At 47.0% G+C, this 17,687-nt stretch overlaps 1 protein-coding gene across 3 annotated transcripts; it reads left to right on the top strand.

Moving 5' to 3' along the window:
* The first annotated feature begins 292 nt into the window (after window positions 1-292).
* On the top strand, window positions 293-16,230 carry LOC308474865 (regucalcin-like). 3 transcript variants are annotated; one of them, XM_081001451.1, is made up of 7 exons: window positions 293-448; window positions 9,615-9,780; window positions 11,105-11,287; window positions 12,270-12,485; window positions 13,235-13,366; window positions 15,263-15,417; window positions 15,933-16,230. In XM_081001451.1, the coding sequence occupies exons 2-7, from the start codon at window positions 9,618-9,620 to the stop codon at window positions 15,981-15,983; spliced, it is 900 nt and encodes a 299-aa protein (XP_080857577.1). In that variant the 5' UTR covers window positions 293-448; window positions 9,615-9,617; the 3' UTR covers window positions 15,984-16,230. The 3 variants fall into 3 exon arrangements, with proteins under 3 accessions (XP_080857577.1, XP_080857575.1, XP_080857576.1); XM_081001449.1 differs by lacking the exon at window positions 293-448 and adding an exon at window positions 7,930-8,090; XM_081001450.1 differs by lacking the exon at window positions 293-448 and adding an exon at window positions 9,465-9,487.
* The last annotated feature ends 1,457 nt before the right edge of the window (window positions 16,231-17,687 follow it).

The raw sequence follows: 17,687 nt of genomic DNA, 5'->3' as shown, positions 1-17,687 counted from the left end.
CTTTGTGGGCAAGGTGATGTCTCTGCCAGAATATTACTTTTTTTTTTTTTTTTTTTAACTATAGCTTTGCATTGAAACTCTGCCTCCTGAAGCTCAAAACAGCTTCAGGGGGGCTAAGCTTGCCCCACACATTTCCAGATATTAAAAGACCTTGTGCCACCTTCCTAGTCTCTTTCTCTCCTGCTCCCGCCTCTTTTCTTTTTTAAACTTCCCTGCTTTCCCACCTCCCTATAGCAGAGGATCAGGCTCCAGTTTTTAGCCCAAGGCCGCCAGCGGGGGAAGAGTGTTTTGCAAGCATGCAAAAAAAAGAGAGAGAGAACAAGTTTTGTTAGCCAAGCTTGCAAGGGGGGGGGGGCTGTGCCAACCGGGCCTTCTTTCGCCGCTGCTTCCCAAAGCCAGCCGTGAGCAGAGCCGCCCCTCGCCGAATCTGCACCCTGCAAAAAAGCTGGTGAGTCTCTCTTGAGGCGTAAAAAAATCAACAGGCACCGAGTTCCCCTTCCTTCCTCTATCAGTATCTCGTGGTGGCTGCCGGGAGCGAGCGCAACTTTTTCTCGATGTAGAAACAGGGCCCAGCTAAAGGAATCCGAACTCTCTGCTTCCCGATTTGCCCGGGACCCGAGTTCAAGAATATCTTCGGAATGCTACTTAAAAGAACGCTGCGCCCCCGAACTCTGCGAAATCAATCTCAGTTCGACGCTCCCGCGTTGTATCTGTTTGCTCTCTCAGTTAGCCTGCAGGGACCAACCCAGATTTTAATCTCCACTGAATTCACAAACATACCTGGGGAGGCCGGAGTGGGGTGGGGAGAATCTGCTTTTTTAAAGTCCTGCAATTCCCCAGATCGTTTGCTCAACTAGCGAGCTAAATCAGCATTGCAGATAATTTTACTTTTAATTTAGCAATGTTGAATGAGCACAAGGGATGCCTTCGTTGCATATCTTTCCTAAGAAAACGTTTCTCTCAAACCTGGCCCTTGTCTGACAAAACATTCTATGGCCTTTTAAATGTGTTTGTGGGAGTGGGGTTATTGGTTTGTTTTCGGATTTTTGTTCTCTCTGTCATGTTCTCATTTTGTGTTTTTACATTGCAAACTGCCTTGCGATCTTCGGATGAAGGGTGGTGAAATATACTCAGAGTCGCAAAGTGATTTCATGCTCTTTATTCAGCTCATAGTGGTGAGGAGGAATGAATAAATGTCCCCTCACAGTATCTGCTTTATATACATTATTTACACAATGGGCTGCACATGATTGGCTAATTCTGGAATTCTACTGTAAGCCAATCAGGTTGTGGATTCACTTCTATCTGGAGCAGGATTGGGTGGTTCCTGCCAACCAATCATACTGCTGCATTGTTCTAGGACCAATCAGACTGCTGCATTCTGAATCCTATTGTTCTAGGACCAATCAGACTGCTGCCTTTTGGATCCTATTGTTCTAGGACCAATCAGACTGCTACAGTTTGGATCCTATTCAACTCAGTACATAACACCCCTCCCCTCTAAGTTCCAGTCCTGCCCGGGAGGTCGCATTCATAGTCCTCAAGGTATGCCGGCGGCCTACGTGTGCGTTGTGGCCTGGGGTGTTCCCTGGTCCGGGCTCCGGGTTCTGGCTCGTGTTCCAAGGATGCTGGCTGTGATGCGGCTGTTTGGTCTGGTGCAACCGGCTCGCTCAGTCGTGGTTCTGGTTCCGGTGTCCTTTCGGCCTCACGGGTCCTCTCTGTATTTACTGATTCTGCCTCTCCTGCTGGCCCCTCCTGCTCTATGGGCCTCACTGCCCCGCTGTTCCCTTGGGACTCCTCTGACCTGTCCTCCTCCTGGTTTTCTCCCGGGAATCGTCGCCGTATCTGGTCGCAGTGGCGGCGCCAGCATTGCCCCCCATCCGTTAGCACCTCGTACGACACGGGGCCAGTGACCCTGGTGATTGTGGCGGGTACCCATGCTGGGCCTGCCCCAAAATTCTTTGCGTACACTGGGTCCTGGGCCTCGAAGGTCCGGGGGTTCCTGCCTTCCCCCACCACTACCTCATCCTGAGCTCTATCGGGGTGAAGGCGGTCCAATCTGATTGCAAGGCGCCGACCCATTAGTAGTTCAGCGGGGCTCCGGCCAGTCGTTGAGCTGGGGGTGCTGTGCTGTGCTAGAAGGAATGTGGCAAGGCGGTACTCCCAGTCCCCTTGCGTCATGCGGCGAAGGGTGTCCTTGGTGGTCCGCGCCATGCGTTCTGCTTGGCCATTGGTGGCAGGGTGGAACGGCGCCGAACGGATGTGGCGGATGGCGTTCTGCGCTGTGAAGGTTTGGAATTCTCCTGACGTAAATGCAGTCCCGTTGTCTGAGACGAGAGTGTCAGGGAGCCCGTGGGTTGCAAACAGCCTGCGTAGTACCCGGATGGCTGCGGACGTGGAAGTGGACGGTACCAGTGCGACTTCCAGCCATTTGGTGTAGGAGTCCACCACTATGAAGAATGTTTTCCCCTGAAAGGGGCCAGCGAAATCCACATGCAGGCGTGACCATGGTGCTCGGGCGGACTCCCAGGACTGGACTGGGGCCCTTGGGGGATCTGGGCGGGATTCTTGGCAGGCCTGGCAGTGTTTGACCCAGGCCTCTATCTCTCCATCGATCCCCGGCCACCACACATAACTCCTGGCAAGGGCCTTCATTCTTACTACCCCTGGATGTGTCTCGTGTAGGGCTGTGAGGACCCTTTTGCAGAGGGGCTGGGGAACAACGACTCTGCTTCCCCATAACAGGCACCCCTTGTGGGCCGACAGTTCATGTTTGCGGGTTGTGTAGCCGGCGAATTCTGGCCCGGGGCTGCTGCTGGGCCATCCCCTCCACACCCAGTCCAGGACCCGGGAGATGACCCTATCTTTCTTGGAATGGTGTGCAACTTCTTGTGCCTGAATGGGGCGGTCGGGAAGCAGCTCCAGGCTCATAACCTCTTGTGCAGGTGCTGGGTCAGGGCCTGTTTCCGGTAGTGGTAGCCTGCTGAGGGCGTCCGCATGGCCCATCGCCTTCCCAGGTCGGTGAATCAGTGCATACTGGTAGCTGGCAAGGAAAATTGACCACCTGAGGACGCGAGGAGACAGCACTTGGGGGGTCTGCTTTTCGGGGGCAAACAAACCAAGCAACGGCTTGTGGTCAGTCACCACGGTGAAGGGCCGCCCGTACAAGAAATCATGGAATTTTTTTACTCCCTTTACGATTGCCAGACCCTCCTTGTCGATTTGCGAGTAGTTCCGCTCGGTTGTGTTGAGTGTCTGGGAAAAGTACGCCACCGGTACCTCTCTTCCATCCGGGAGTTGGTGCCCCAGGACAGCTCCAATGCCATAGGGTGAGGCGTCGCATGCTAGCACCACCGGCAGCCTCTCGTCGAAGTGTGCCAAGACCGAGTTTGAGACAAGCAAGTCCTTGACTGCCTGGAATGCGGCCTCCTGGCGCTGGCCCCACACCCAAGGGGCCCGCTTGTCCAGGAGTCTGTGTAGGGGCTCCGCTACCGCCGCCTTGTGGGGAAGGAAGGAATGGTAAAAGTTCAATAGTCCCAAGAAGGCCTGAAGTTCAGTCTTGCTCTTGGGCGCTGGGGCATCACAAATGGCCCGTACCTTGTCCCCAGTCGGGTGGACCCCTTCTGCGTCCACCATAAATCCCAGAAAGTCCACCTGAGGCACTCCTAGTAGACATTTTTCCCGCTTCACCTTGAGACCCGCCGTCTGGAAACGGTGCAGAACGGTGCGGAGGCGGTCCTCAAACTCCTCTGGTGTGGGGCCGGCAATCAACACATCATCGAAGAAGGGGGTGACGCCAGGAATCCCTTTAAGGAGAGAGTCCATTATATTCTGGAATATGCCTGGTGCCACGCTGACACCGAATTGCAGCCGCTTTACCCTGAACGCTCCTCTGTGCGTCACAATCGTCTGTGCCTCTGCTGTGGCCTCATCTACTGGCAGCTGTTGATATGCTTGGGCCAAGTCCAGCTTGCCAAAAATTTTCGACCCAGCCAGGGTGGCAAGGACATGGCTGACCACTGGCACTGGGTATGCGTGGGCCGTGAGGGCCTTGTTTATGGTACATTTGTAGTCTGCGCAGATGCGGACCGAACCATTAGGCTTGACGGGTGTGACGATTGGGGTTTCCCAGGGAGCATTAGGCACCGGCTCCAGCACTCCTTGCTCTACGAGTCGGTCCAATTCCTCGTCTATACGGGGTTTCAAGGCGAACGGGACCCGGCGGGCCTTGAGCCTGACCGGTCGTACTGCGGGGTCAAGCTGTAGCGCAATGGGGGGGCCCGTATACTGTCCCAATTTCCCATCGAAAACCCCTGGAAATTCCTTGCATATGGCGTCCACGTCCACTTGTAAGCTAGTGTGGTTCACCCCGGTGACAGCTAGCCCCAGTGGTCCAAACCATGCCAATCCCAGTAAGCTAATGTAGGGGCCCTTGACCACAAGCAAGTCCAGTTGCCGCGTCCGCCCTCGGTATTGCACCCTGAAGGTCCCCACCCCCATTGTGGGGACCTTACGTTTCTGGAAGTCCCGGAGGGTGAATGGGGCCGGCCTGAGTTTGGGACCCCCAGTGGGACACAGTTTCCTTAAGGTCCTTGCCGAGATTATGGATAGAGTTGAACCCGTGTCAAGCTCCATGCGGCATGGGGCCCCCTCTATCTGTACCTCTACATAAATTTTCTCTACGTTGGGGTGGGGCAACTGGTATACCTGGAAGTCCGTGAGCTCCGTCGAGTTGCCTTGGTGCGTTGGGCCCCGGGACCTGGGGCTCTTGGATTGGTCATCTGATGCCTGGTGTCGGGTGGGCCGAGCCCGACACACCCGGGCGATGTGTCCCGATTTTCTGCACTGCCTGCACTCTGCGTTGCGGAAACGGCAGGTCCTCCTCTCGTGACTCTCCCCGCAGCTTGCGCAGTTCCCTCCTTCTCGTCGAGGCAGCTGTGGTCTGTGCGCTGCTTGAGTGCGCTGCTGTACTCGGTGCACCTCCTCCCTGTCGGATCCTGAGTCGTCGGTGAGGTCTTCATGGTGGACCCTCGGTTGGGATGGCAGGCTCGGCCGTGCCTCTTGGGTCGACCTCTCGGCAGCTTCTGTTGCCAGGGCCTCCTCCAGAGCGACCTGGAACGTTAGGTCCTTCTTAGCGTAGAGGCGTCGTTGCAGCTTCTCATCCTTCAGGCCACCGACGAGGCGGTCACGAAGCATGTTCTCCAGCTCTGAGAAGTTGCAGAACCGGGCGGCTTGGCGGAGAGAGGTCACAAACCCAGTTATGGTTTCCCCAGGGGCTTGCCGCTTTGCGTAGAAGGCATTTCGACGAGCCACCACTGAGGGCTGCGGCGAAAAGTGCCCCTTCAGCTGTTCCATTATTGTTTTGTATGGAACAGTAGCGACGTCTTCAGGCGCAAGGAGAGCCCGGGCGATTTCAAACGTCTCCTCTCCGCAGACGCTGAAGAATATCGCCCTCTTCTTGGCGTCTTCTTCGTCGGTGACCCCTTTGGCTTCTAGGAGGAAGGTGAAACGGGAGGCGTACGCTTCCCAGTCTCCAGATGCTGGGTTGAATGGCGAGAAGCTGCTGTTGGCTGCCATTCTGAGTTCCTTGTGCCCCGGAGCTGAAGCCTGGATACACGGTGCGAGGCAGCGGTGCGGCAGTTGGCGGTGCTGCGGTGCTGTGTGTGGCAGTCAGCTCAGCGGGATCCCATCCTCGTCGCCAGTGAAATATACTCAGAGTCGCAAAGTGATTTCATGCTCTTTATTCAGCTCATAGTGGTGAGGAGGAATGAATAAATGTCCCCTCACAGTATCTGCTTTATATACATTATTTACACAATGGGCTGCACATGATTGGCTAATTCTGGAATTCTACTGTAAGCCAATCAGGTTGTGGATTCACTTCTATCTGGAGCAGGATTGGGTGGTTCCTGCCAACCAATCATACTGCTGCATTGTTCTAGGACCAATCAGACTGCTGCATTCTGAATCCTATTGTTCTAGGACCAATCAGACTGCTGCCTTTTGGATCCTATTGTTCTAGGACCAATCAGACTGCTACAGTTTGGATCCTATTCAACTCAGTACATAACAGGTGGTATACAAATTTAATAAAAAATAAATACATTGTTCTTCCTCTCCCCATCTTTTCCTCACAACAACCTTTTGAGGTATGTTAACGGAAAAATCTGAGGGCTCCCTTGGACAAAAAGCAAAGACACCAACCAGAGTAAATTGAAGCAAATCAGCAGCCTGTAGGCTTGGTCTTTATTGAAGAAAGACTGTCGCGACAGGGTGCTCCCCTCACTTGCAGGTGAGAGGAAAGACCCAGAAAGATGGTCTGCAAGACCTTATAAAAACTTTTGAAATTCCCCTCCTCCAGTTCAAGCCCACCCCCAGAAACATCATACATACATTACAGAAAGGAGGGGTTGACATCATGCATACATTACAGAAGGGGTTGACATCATGCATACATTACAGAAAGGAGGGGTTGAGGGAGGAGTTGTGGTGGTAACCTGAGTGTCCTGGAGTGTCTTCCAGGAGACAAAGGGGAGTTTGCAGTTTCCTGCCCCCAGAGGGAAGATCTGATTATTGTCCTTTGTTCCAGTCCGTGCTGAATCCACTATCATATGCAAGTTCTTTGTCATTTTGATTGTCTTCTGTCTGGGATTATCAAGGCTGACATAGCAACTGGGCAGGGCTCCTGTGGATGTGCTGGTATGCTGAAGGGATTATGGCTGACCAGAACCAAGCCACCCCCCTTTGATAGTCCTTGTCACATGGAGTAAAATAAAATGGAACAGTGCAAATCCGATGTATGGTTGATTTTCTATGAATTTGTAACAGAAATGGGGCGTATGTAGTGTGTGAGTGTGAGTGTGTGTGAAGTTTGTGCAAACAGAATGATTGGGGTGGGGGGTTCCTGCTACAGGTAGGTTGATGGAGCAGGACGAATCCAGGGTTATCCTTTAAGCTTCATACATGAGTCTGGATTTGAACCCTGGTCTCCTAGTCCAGTTCTTAACAACTACACCATACTGGCACTCCCATTTTTACCTCGTGTTTTAAAATCAGGCCTGTCGACTATTACACAGAGATGTTTCCTTAATTGTCTGCATAAGCTTGGCAAGATATCCTTGTGGGAGAGTGGGGAGATCGCAGAAGCAACAGAGGTTTATTAATTTTTATTTTTTTAAAAACCCACATACATCCCATATCCTCCACTCAAAGTCATTGGAGTCAAAATCACAACCCTATTAAAACCAGTGGGTTTTTTTAAATTAAAAAACAACAACAAGGTGTCAGTACTGAAAGCTTGATAAAAGTGCTGTGGGTGCCGGCACAAAATGTAAAAAGCACAGATTAATACAATAAATTAAACAACAATCCAGTTAATGGGTCTGGCTGTGGTCATAATTTTATTCTTGGTAGCACAGGGTACATCTTGCTTTAAAAGTTCCTTTGTACTTTCTGCTGTGCTCGAAAGTTATCCACCAATAATTATAATTGATTTTAGTGTAACTACTTGTTTGAAACATATACTCTGTATATATTTACATGTAGCCATTTTTTCCTTGGTAACAATGGGCATGGATCTTCATTTCTTTTTTTAAAAAAACAGCAACACATTTTGCATGCGTTCCATGGTGTATAATGTTACTGTTGCGGTTAAAACACACTCACTATTTTGCATGTTTAACGTTGAACATCTGTATTTCACTAGCATCAATGCATCTTGCTTTCTCCTCCACCCGGATCCCTCTCTTCTGTCCTGCCTACATTTCTGGGGAGAATGCTGATGATGTGCTATTGATGTTTGCCCTACTTATTAGTGCACTCACACAGAAAAGAACTATACTCAGCAGCAACTTGCTAATGTTTGACTGTGAAGATAGGCGTTCTCATTAAAGATTAGCAATGCTGGGTGCTATAAGTTTGCTGACTGGGTTTTTTTTGGAAGAGTAGATGGCTTAGACTCTAGTAGCAAGGAAGCTGAATGAAGCAGCTCCTTTAGAAACTGAACTTTTCTCGGTTGTAGTTCACATTGCTGGACATTGTGACTGGGATTTGACTGAGCTGACTGCGAACAGGACTTCTTATTTGATTCTGTAAGAATGCTTATTTCTTGTGTCTTTCCTCCCAGCCCCAATTGTCTTTTTTTTTCTTTTTAAGAGTTGCTTTCTTGAAATAATTATAGTTGTTAATGTCTAGTTTGCTAGGAGAACTCTGAAATAAAATCTTGAGGCACCATACAGCCTCAATAAATTAATATCTTTTGCTCTGCAGGAAAAATATAATTGCGGCTTTCACTAAGCTGCCGCGCATTGTGGGTTCAGGCATTAGTGGTTAAGTGCAGCCTATAACAAATTGTTGAGTGCATCTGTTCTAGAAGTCCTTCTCCTCAGGGATCCTGCTAGCCTGTCATACTTGTGAGCCATGGGATGCAAGCAAGCACATTTACTCCTCACCCTCTCAGCTTCCCATTTTTCTTTTCAATTGAAAGGCAAAATTCTGGGATTCCTGCTGTCTTCATTTGGATGGTTTGTCTCTTTTTTTGTTGCTCAGAATACCCAAGGTTGCCCTGAGCATGTTGATAGCTCCCTCTTCATGTCGGGTTTTGGCTCAATTTCTATTGGCTCTCACTTCCTGAGCTTGATATTAGAAGGAGTGATATTTGGCAACACTGTGCAGGCTGTAAAATTTGTGATCCGAAAAGGTGCGCAAAGCCCACTAGCTGTATATTTTATCCTGCCACTTGCTCAACAGCCCTCCTGTTTTTTTTTTGTAATCTCAGGCAGGCTCACCAAACGAGGAACATAGTGGGCCTCTGATTGAGCATAGCCAGTGGGTTGAATTTGGGTTGCCAAGCAGAATTCGTTCAGTCCTGATAGACATCAACTCTGAGCATTTACACACACAATTCTGAAAATGCTTCTTTCGCTCTTCCAAAGTCTCGTCCTTTAGTGCAACTTTCTGTCTGTGACAGAAAAGTCTGAATGGATGCTTAGCCTCTGGGAAGGTGCTTTTGGGAAGCTTGCAAGTGGTGAAGGGTGGAGATGAGGGACTTGGACATCTTTATTGTTTGTTCTTTGTATCTGGCAATGAGAGGTTTCTGGGCCATAAAGATTCCTGGTTTTATTTACTGTACATCATTGCCGATAGCCATTGCTAGACCTGTCCTTGTGAATTTGACTAATCCATTTTAAAGCCACCCTTACCTCATGGTAAATCATTTCATAAATTTGCGAGGCATTGGTCCTGTGCAGAGTCTCACTTTGCCTGGAATATAGCTCTGAAGAGAGGCTAAGGATCCAAATAGCTCCAGGTCCCAACTAGCTTATAACTTTTAGAATAGGTTCCTGAATTTGCTTTTTCATCCCCCCTCCCCTTTTATTTGTGTGCCATCATCATGCCTTTGTGGATTGTGAGAGACTTTCTTCCTTGTGATTTTAGAGCCGCTCTGGGAATCTTTTTGCCTAAAAAGTGGGCTAAAAAACAGTTCAAGGTAAGTGTGTTTCAACTGTGGGGAAGAGTAGTTAACATCTGGTTCCTGTTCAACTTAACTTGACTGCAGGCAGGAACGAAGGGAAACATCCTTTGCCTTCCTTGATTGCTGCTTCTCTTCCCCAAAGGCCATGTCCTCTGTAAAAGTTGAGTCCGTTGTGCAGCACAACTGCAAACTTGGAGAATCACCCGTTTGGGAGGAAAAGGAAAGTTCGCTTCTCTTTGTGGATATAACCGACAAAAAGGTCTACCGATGGAATTCCCTTACCAAGGAACTGCATAGTGTTTCTGTAGGTAAGGAACAGTTTCACAGTAGAGTATTTATTTCAGAATGATCTAAAAATTAGATGATTGGCGGGATCATCGTGTGACTTTTACAAGCTACATGGGAGGAAGAAGCGCCATAGGTATGGTTTTCCCATCGACTTGTGGTAGGATAAGCCACACTTTTGGAACTATTCCTTCCCATACAGCTCTTAGGACCAGTTCCGGCACTGAAAGGTGTCTATTAAGTGTGAAATTTGCCTACAAACCAAACTCTGTCTGTTGCATAGTTCACAGATTATGATAAGCCAAACTGTGGCTTACTGTGAATGGGCAGGCATGCTGGTGCCTGCTGCTCAAATCATGCTGCCCAATGCATTCCTTTCCAAAGCTGAGAGGAAACAAACCAGAAGTTGTCTTAGTGCCACATGTGAACCAGCACTCATGGTTTGCCGGCCGCTGTTTTGTTTCCTCCGGCTTTCAAAAGAGAGGAGCGGTGCAGTGCAATTAGAGCAGCACACACCAGCAGGCTGACTTGGTTCACGGTAAGCCCTACAACTTTGGTGGGAAACATTTTCCAGCCTGAGGGCCACATTTCCTAGAGGGCAACCTTATGGGGGCCACATGCTAGTGTTGGGTAGAGCAAGGGATTCTGTTGTATTGTTTTATTTGCAAATTTAACAAGGAGAAGAAAAAGAAAAAAGGTGAAACAAAAACAATGAAAAAGAAGAGGAAAACAGCAATGATGATAGAAATGTACAAATTATAACAAGAAACTGCCATCAGCTTGCACTGTGGATGCAGTGACCATCAGCACATGAATCTTAAAGTTAGTATAAGCCCTCCAGAAGTCCAAATAGATATCAACATGCAGTTGATGCCTATATGAAACATGGTTGAGTATAACCAGGGCAGTGAGGTCCTCAAATCATTGGACTTTTAACTTTTGTACAGTAGGATTACGTTCTAGCTATGCAAAAGTTTCTGGTGCAGCATTTTGTAACTGATGCTTCCAAACTGGGCAACTCCATATGAATTACACTACAGTAGCCAAGTATTGAGTTCCAGTGTAGTGTCATGGACAGAGGGTCAGACTCGGCTTTGTTGTGGCTGTGAACAAGGATATTTAATTTTATGTATTTTACGTATTTTGACCAAACTGCGGGAGGCAGTGGAAGACAGGAGTGCCTGGCGTGCTCTGGTCCATGGGGTCACGAAGAGTCGGACATGACTAAACAACAACAACAACAATTTTATGTATGTGTTTATTTACTGCCTTTGAAAAACAATAAAAAGTTGTCCAAGTGGTTCACTCTCTTTTCTCCCCCACCCCAAAACATGGTTTCCACTCCAGGTGCTCCAGTGAGTTGTGTGTGTCTTCGCAAATCTGGCGATTACATGATTACCCTGGGAACCCAGTTTGCAGCTTTAAACTGGAAAAATAAGTCAGTAACCACCATTAAGAACGTTGACTTGGATAAATCCAATAACCGGTTCAATGATGGGAAAGTGGATCCTGCAGGAAGACTGTTTGCAGGTAGGTTTGGATGGCCATCAGTCCCATGCTTGAAGATTTCCAGCTCGTTTATTTGTCTTAAGGAATTAGGATCCTTCGTTGTGTATCACCCAACAGTAGCTATCAATCCCAGTTCACAGAACCTTGTACTGAACACACACCTCTCTCCTTCCCCTCAGCTTCTTCTGTGTTGCAGCTTAGTCTTTCTCTTGTTCCATGTGATTACTTTGCTTTGACAAATAAATATCCCTAACAATTCAGAGCACAGTTTTCATGTCACTTAACCTGACTTCTGCCTTTGAAGCAAATGGATCCATTTTTTGTAGCGAGGAGCCATTGATAACTTTATCTGATAAGGTTCTTTCTTTCTTTCTTTCTTTCTTTCTTTCTTTCTTTCTTTCTTTCTTTCTTCTTTCTTTCTTTTATAGTCACCCAAGTTGGTGGCCATCACTGTCTTATCAGAGCCAATTCCGTTGTTTACTCACTATGTGAAGAAGCAGGGCTTTTTTTCAGCCACAACTCCGGAACTTTGTTCCGGCACCTCTTTTTCTAGAAAAGTAGCACCGTACTTTCTTCTACTGGGGGTTGTTAGGAGACCCCTCTTTCCTTCACAGAGCTACAATTCCTGGAGTAGTTTCACAGTCAATCCCTCTCCCCAGGGAACTCTGGGAATTGGAGCCCTGTAAGGTCAGTAGGGGGTCTCCTTCCTAACAACTTCTAGCACCCTTAAATTCACAGAACTCTTTGAGGGAAGTCACGACTGTTTGAAGTGGTATTGTGGTGTTTGAAATGTGTGGTGTGGATGTGGTGTATTCTTTAATTTCAGTGAGGCTACTCTGAGTAAAATGTAGTTGAACACTACCCTGTGTCCTGAATCTTTGAACATTCAGCTTCACTGGGTGGAATAATTAAAGAGGAGACAACCCACTGTTGTGGTGCTACATCTTTGGCTGTCTATTGTCTTTTTAGGATACTCTTAACCTGAATGTTGTGGTCCTTGCAGGTACAATGGGAGAGGAGATTCGGCCAGCAGTGCTAGAGAGGCAGCAAGGTTCCCTCTACACCCTCTTTCCTGATCACTCGGTAGTGAAACACTTTGACAAAGTGGACATCTCCAACGGTTTGGATTGGTCGCTGGATCACAGAACCTTCTATTACATCGACAGCCTTTCGTACTCGGTGGATGCCTTCGACTATGACCTGCAAACTGGAAAGCTCTGTATGGCTGCTTTTGTTATTTCGAGATCCTTAAAATAAAAACTTTTCCCCCAGTGCAGTTGTTTTGCTGCCAAGCACTGAGCAAAAATCTGTACCTGCTATACTGTAAGAATATCTCACTGCATCGTTCTAATAATACCTGTAGCTGTGAGTCAGTTTTGGGGTAACTTGTCTGGCTTTAAAATGACCTGTTTCAGAAGTTTAAGCCACAAGTATATTCATTAGATAGGCAAAATGTGATAGTTTGGTTTAATGAGATGTGCAAACTGGGGCCATGACTATTAAGATAGAAAGTTGCCTATACTGAGTCAGACCACTGGTCCATTTAGCTCATTTGATTATATTCTGCCATACGGTATTTATATAATATTCAGATATGTAGCACAGACTAATATGGATAATATAAACCTGACCTAGAGGTAGGTTTTTGTTTGTTTGCTTGCTTGTTTTTACTAATAGCACAGTCTTTCTGGAACTGAAATCTAGAATGTATCAATGATGCCAGTTCTATACTATGCTTCTACACCACTTCTAGGTGCTTTTGCCTGAAGACTTTTGGCTTCTCCTTTCCCCATGCAGTGCCATTTCAGTGGTAACCCTTTATCAACCTCTTGGATGGATCCTTTCGTAGTTTTTCTTAGCTTTCTTCAGGTCCATGTCTTGGGGGGGGGGGGGCGGAAATGCTAACTTGGAAGGCATAGCGTTTAAAGTGTGATTAAGTCCATAATGTGCGTCAACTTCTTTCTGCAGCTAACCGAAGGAGCGTTTACAAGATGGAAAAGGAAGAGAGTATCCCTGACGGGATGTGCATTGATTCTGACGGAAAGCTCTGGGTGGCTTGTTACAATGGAGGAAGAGTGATCCGTATAGACCCCGAGACAGGTAAGCAGTTGCAAGGTGGGAGGAAGAAAGAAAAATCTCAATTAAAGAATCTCGATGATCCCTCTTGGGTCCTTTCAGGCTCCCATGGAAGACTTTATTGCATGCTCTTTTTGATGCCCCAATGCTCAACACGTTGCATACAACCCTGTAGTGTTGTTTTTCAAAGCGAATGATGTGATGAACAGCTCACATATCTGTGTGGATTGCATCCATTCTGCTGTGTACGCACCATACATTCAAATCCTGGGAACTACAGTGGTGCCTCGCAAGACGAAATTAATCCGTTCCGCTTCGTCTAGCGGTTTTTTCGTCTTGCGAAGCAACCCTATTAGCGGATTAGCGCTATTAGCGGTTTAGTGGCTATTAAAGGCTTAGCGGCTTAGCGGCTTAGCTGCTAAAAGGCTATTAGCGGCTTAGCGGCTTAGAAAAAGGGGGGGGGAAGTGAAAAAAAAATCTCAAGACTCGCAAGACATTTTCGTCTTGCGAAGCAAGCCCATAGGGAAATTCGTCCTGCGAAGCAACTCAAAAACGGAAAACCCTTTCGTCTAGCGGGTTTTCCGTCTTGCGAGGCATTCGTCTTGCGGGGCACCACTGTATAGTTTAAGGGTGCTGGGGATTGTACCTCAGTGAGGGGCAAACTACAGTTCCCAGGATTCTTTGGGGAACCTTTGCTTATGTGGAGCTGCTTCTATGAAGGGGGCAGCCTGCAGCTCCAAGGGTGCAAGGGGAAATCAAAAAGGCATATTAACCCCTGGTGTCTAAAGCAGCTCTTGTTTTAAGAACTGAGCAAATGTAAAAACTACATAAACCAAAGTGCAGATTCGTGTTTTTTTTCAAAACTGAGGACTGAGTGCAGTGGCAGAGAATTTGGTTTGCCCCGGGTTAAATCCCTAGCATCTCTGATTAAAAGCATCAGGTAGGAGGGGCTGGGAAATACCTCCCTTTGCTTAAGAGCCATTGTGTCACAGGGTGTGTTCACATTCCCCCTAGCTGTTCACATCAGAATCAGAGTGGCTTCATTAGTGTCAGATTCTGATTTCTGTCTGTGTACACAACCAGGACGTGTTGACCAGGGTGGGGACGTTTTTACCCTATGCCAACGTGCTGAGAGCAGCTTAAGGACTCTAATTGGGGTGACGTTGGCTTGAGAAACAATGCATCAAACTGTAGTATTTTTAACAAAGTGCAAGGTGCATATGCATTTAGGATAATGGTGTGTGAACAAGGATTTAAAACCCAGCAATGGAAACACAGTTGAGTGCACTGTGGGAGAGAATGGACACACAGTCATAGTAGGCCACACTGGGCTAAAATATAGTCCAGTATTCTCCACATTACAAAAGTTTCTCTTCCATACCGGCAACGATCATAAATTCACATAAATAGTATATGAATGCTGTGTAACAGTTGAAGAAATTCAGCTGAAATGTGATGGAATCCCAGTAAGGCAATTTTGTTTAATCAACCAATACAATAAACCTATTTGTTTACTTTCTTATTTTTGCATTAAAAAAAAAAAACCTTCTTCAAAGTCTATGCTGCAACTCTGGAGTATACATCCATTTCAGGGTTTTGCTTTGTTTTGTTTTAAAGTGATAATGTTACTTGCATTCAAGACTTACTCTGCTTTGGCACTGATCCATTCTGTCAGGATTCTTGCAGCACTATCCTACAATTATATAATCCTAGACATTACAAGGTTTTTAATAGGGCGTTCTTCAGATAGTAATGCTTATTACTTTAATTACTTCCAAATATGCTAAGCAAGCCCTGTTTTATGGGGAAGGGGCAGCCCTTCGAGTTGTGCTCCAAACACTAAATTGTGGGGTGGGGGACACACGTTGATCCTCCGCATAACCCCCCCCAAAAAACCCCAAAACTGGTATACTTTAACAGGAAAACGTCTCCAGACCGTGAAGCTGCCTGTTGCTGAAACTACTTCCTGCAGTTTTGGTGGAAATGATTATTCAGAGCTGTACGTCACATCTGCTAGCCAAGGATTGGATGAGGCCTCACTGTCAGGGCAGCCAAAAGCTGGCAATGTTTTCAAGGTAATTGGATGGTTTTCAGCGCATACGAAAGGGTCCAGTGCACTTGAGGCCACACACATGTGGGAAAGGGCTGTAGTTTGGTGAGAGAGCATCTGCCTTGTATGCAGAAGGTTTTCCAGGTCAGCCCTCAGCATCTGCAGGTAGGGCTGGGTAACACTTCCCGTCTGAAACCCTGGATAAACTCTGCCAATCAGTGTCAGTACTGAGTTCTATGGACCCAGTTGCCTGTAGAAGACAGCTATGAAAGAACAGGGTGGGAGAGAGAGGTGTTTGGTGCCAGGCCAAACCTATAAAAAGCTGTTGTTTATTTTATTCTCCTGTGAAATATGTGCACTTTGCATTTAGAAATGCAATTGCCCTATATACTTACATATGATATTAAGATGCAGGCAAGCATTTAGAGTTGTTGTTGTTGTTGTTGGGTGGTGGTGGATACTTTTTGAGTTTATAACCAAAGGCACATGGGGGATTTTGAGTTGTCATATTTATATCCTTCCCCTCATGCTTTTTAACAGATCACTGGCCTCGGGGTGAAAGGAATCCCGCCAAATTCATATGCGGGCTAACAGTTACTCTCAAAGGCACTCATCAAGAGCAGGAAAGAAGAAAATGTCAAAGATTCACATGCGTATCTCTTTCCTGACGGCTACAGCAAGATGGCAGCCACGGAAAGCCAAGCTAAATAACCTCCAAACATTTAATATAGATTTTGTATTTTGCCAAATTGGCCTTTTTGTTAACAACAAGAAAAACAATGTTTTCTTCTCTTCTACGAAAATCGATTCTTTCCTAATAAAGACTGAAATGCATGCAGGTCCCGCTTTCTGAACACAATATGTTCTCAGGAAACCGTTTGTTAGGCGAGTGCTCACATAACGAGCTGACAATGTTCATGGATTCCTAGGGGAACATTTCAAATTCTATTTTCTCTGTCTCCATGGTTTATTACTAAAATGGTTGCAGCCAACCAGTGAAAGGGAGACGAAGTAAAAAAATCTGATTTGTTCAATCCCTCTCCCCACTCCCTCCCTCCATGGCTTCTGCTTGAAAATGGCTGTTGTCAACAGCAAAGCAGAAACAAGTAAGGAAGTGGGCAAGCTCTGGCTGTTCGGATATCTGAATCAGCCGTGCATGTAGCAAGGTATGGTCATAATTCTTTAGGCTCGGATAACTGAATTTGCCATCAGAGTGTTCTGATGGCGGGAACAACTTGTACAACTGTGTTTTCTTATGCCTCCTGATTTCTTCCTGAACAACATGTGGCTGTGCCATGACGGTTGCCCAGTGTCTCCTAGTAAATGAAAATCGTTAGCTTCCTTGTTTAACTCTACCAATTGCATATCAGTTTGGGCTGTGTAGCATTTCTGAAAAAGATCGCACACCTGCTTTGGCCACGAAATATCATTCATCTGTCTAAAACACGGATGTAGATTCCATGACTGCAGGACTACAACTCCCATCATTCCTGACCATTGGCCATGCTGGCTGGGCTGATAGGAGTCCATTCCTATTTAAGGAGAAGAGTTAGTAGTTCTCTAGTTGAACCTTGCATTGCAGGGGGTTGGACCAGATGACCCTCTGGGTCCCTTCCAACTCTACAATTCTATAATTCTATGGACCTCTACCACACAGCCTATCAGTTTGTGAGTGAAAGCACATTAATGTTCTTCAAGTGGGGGTTGAGGAGCATCTTGGAAAAATTAAACCAGATTCATCTGCCACTCTGTTACCATGTAGCATTGACTCTCCACCCCGGATATATGCAACATCATTCTAAGGGAGGGACAAGGGTCTTCCTTGACACAGCCTGTATTGCCACTGGCAGGTAAGGAGAAGCAACATCATAGCCCAGAGATCATAGTTCCATGCCTGAACATTGACTGACTAGGCACAGGAAAGGGCAGGACACTGGAGGAACCATTGACTGGCTATCACCCCATTGCAGGGGAGTGTGTGTCCATTATTTTGGGAGCGGGTAGACAACATGCACACAAGAAGATACATGTGTAAGGGTTAAGAATGCCTACATATATAGTTCTGTAAACAAGTGTACTCCTAATAACAAAGGTTTGGGACCACATCTAGAGGACCACAAGTTCCCCATCCCCGTGTTATACATTCCTTTAAAAAACAAAGCGGGGTGCTGGTGGTATTTCATTTGGGTCCATGGCATAAGGGAAGCAGGGTTAACTCCGCTGTCACACAGATTCCGATGTGTTTTAACTTTGCAGGTAGTAGTTTGGGGAAGGGGCGTTTAAGTTGGAGAAAAA

Source organism: Podarcis pityusensis (genome assembly GCF_964106645.2).
Source record: "Podarcis pityusensis genome assembly, chromosome: 4".
In the NCBI taxonomy this organism is placed as follows: Eukaryota; Metazoa; Chordata; class Lepidosauria; order Squamata; family Lacertidae; genus Podarcis; species Podarcis pityusensis.
The sequence above is the reverse complement of the archived record's forward strand: the minus strand, read 5'-3'. Positions and strand labels throughout refer to the sequence as shown.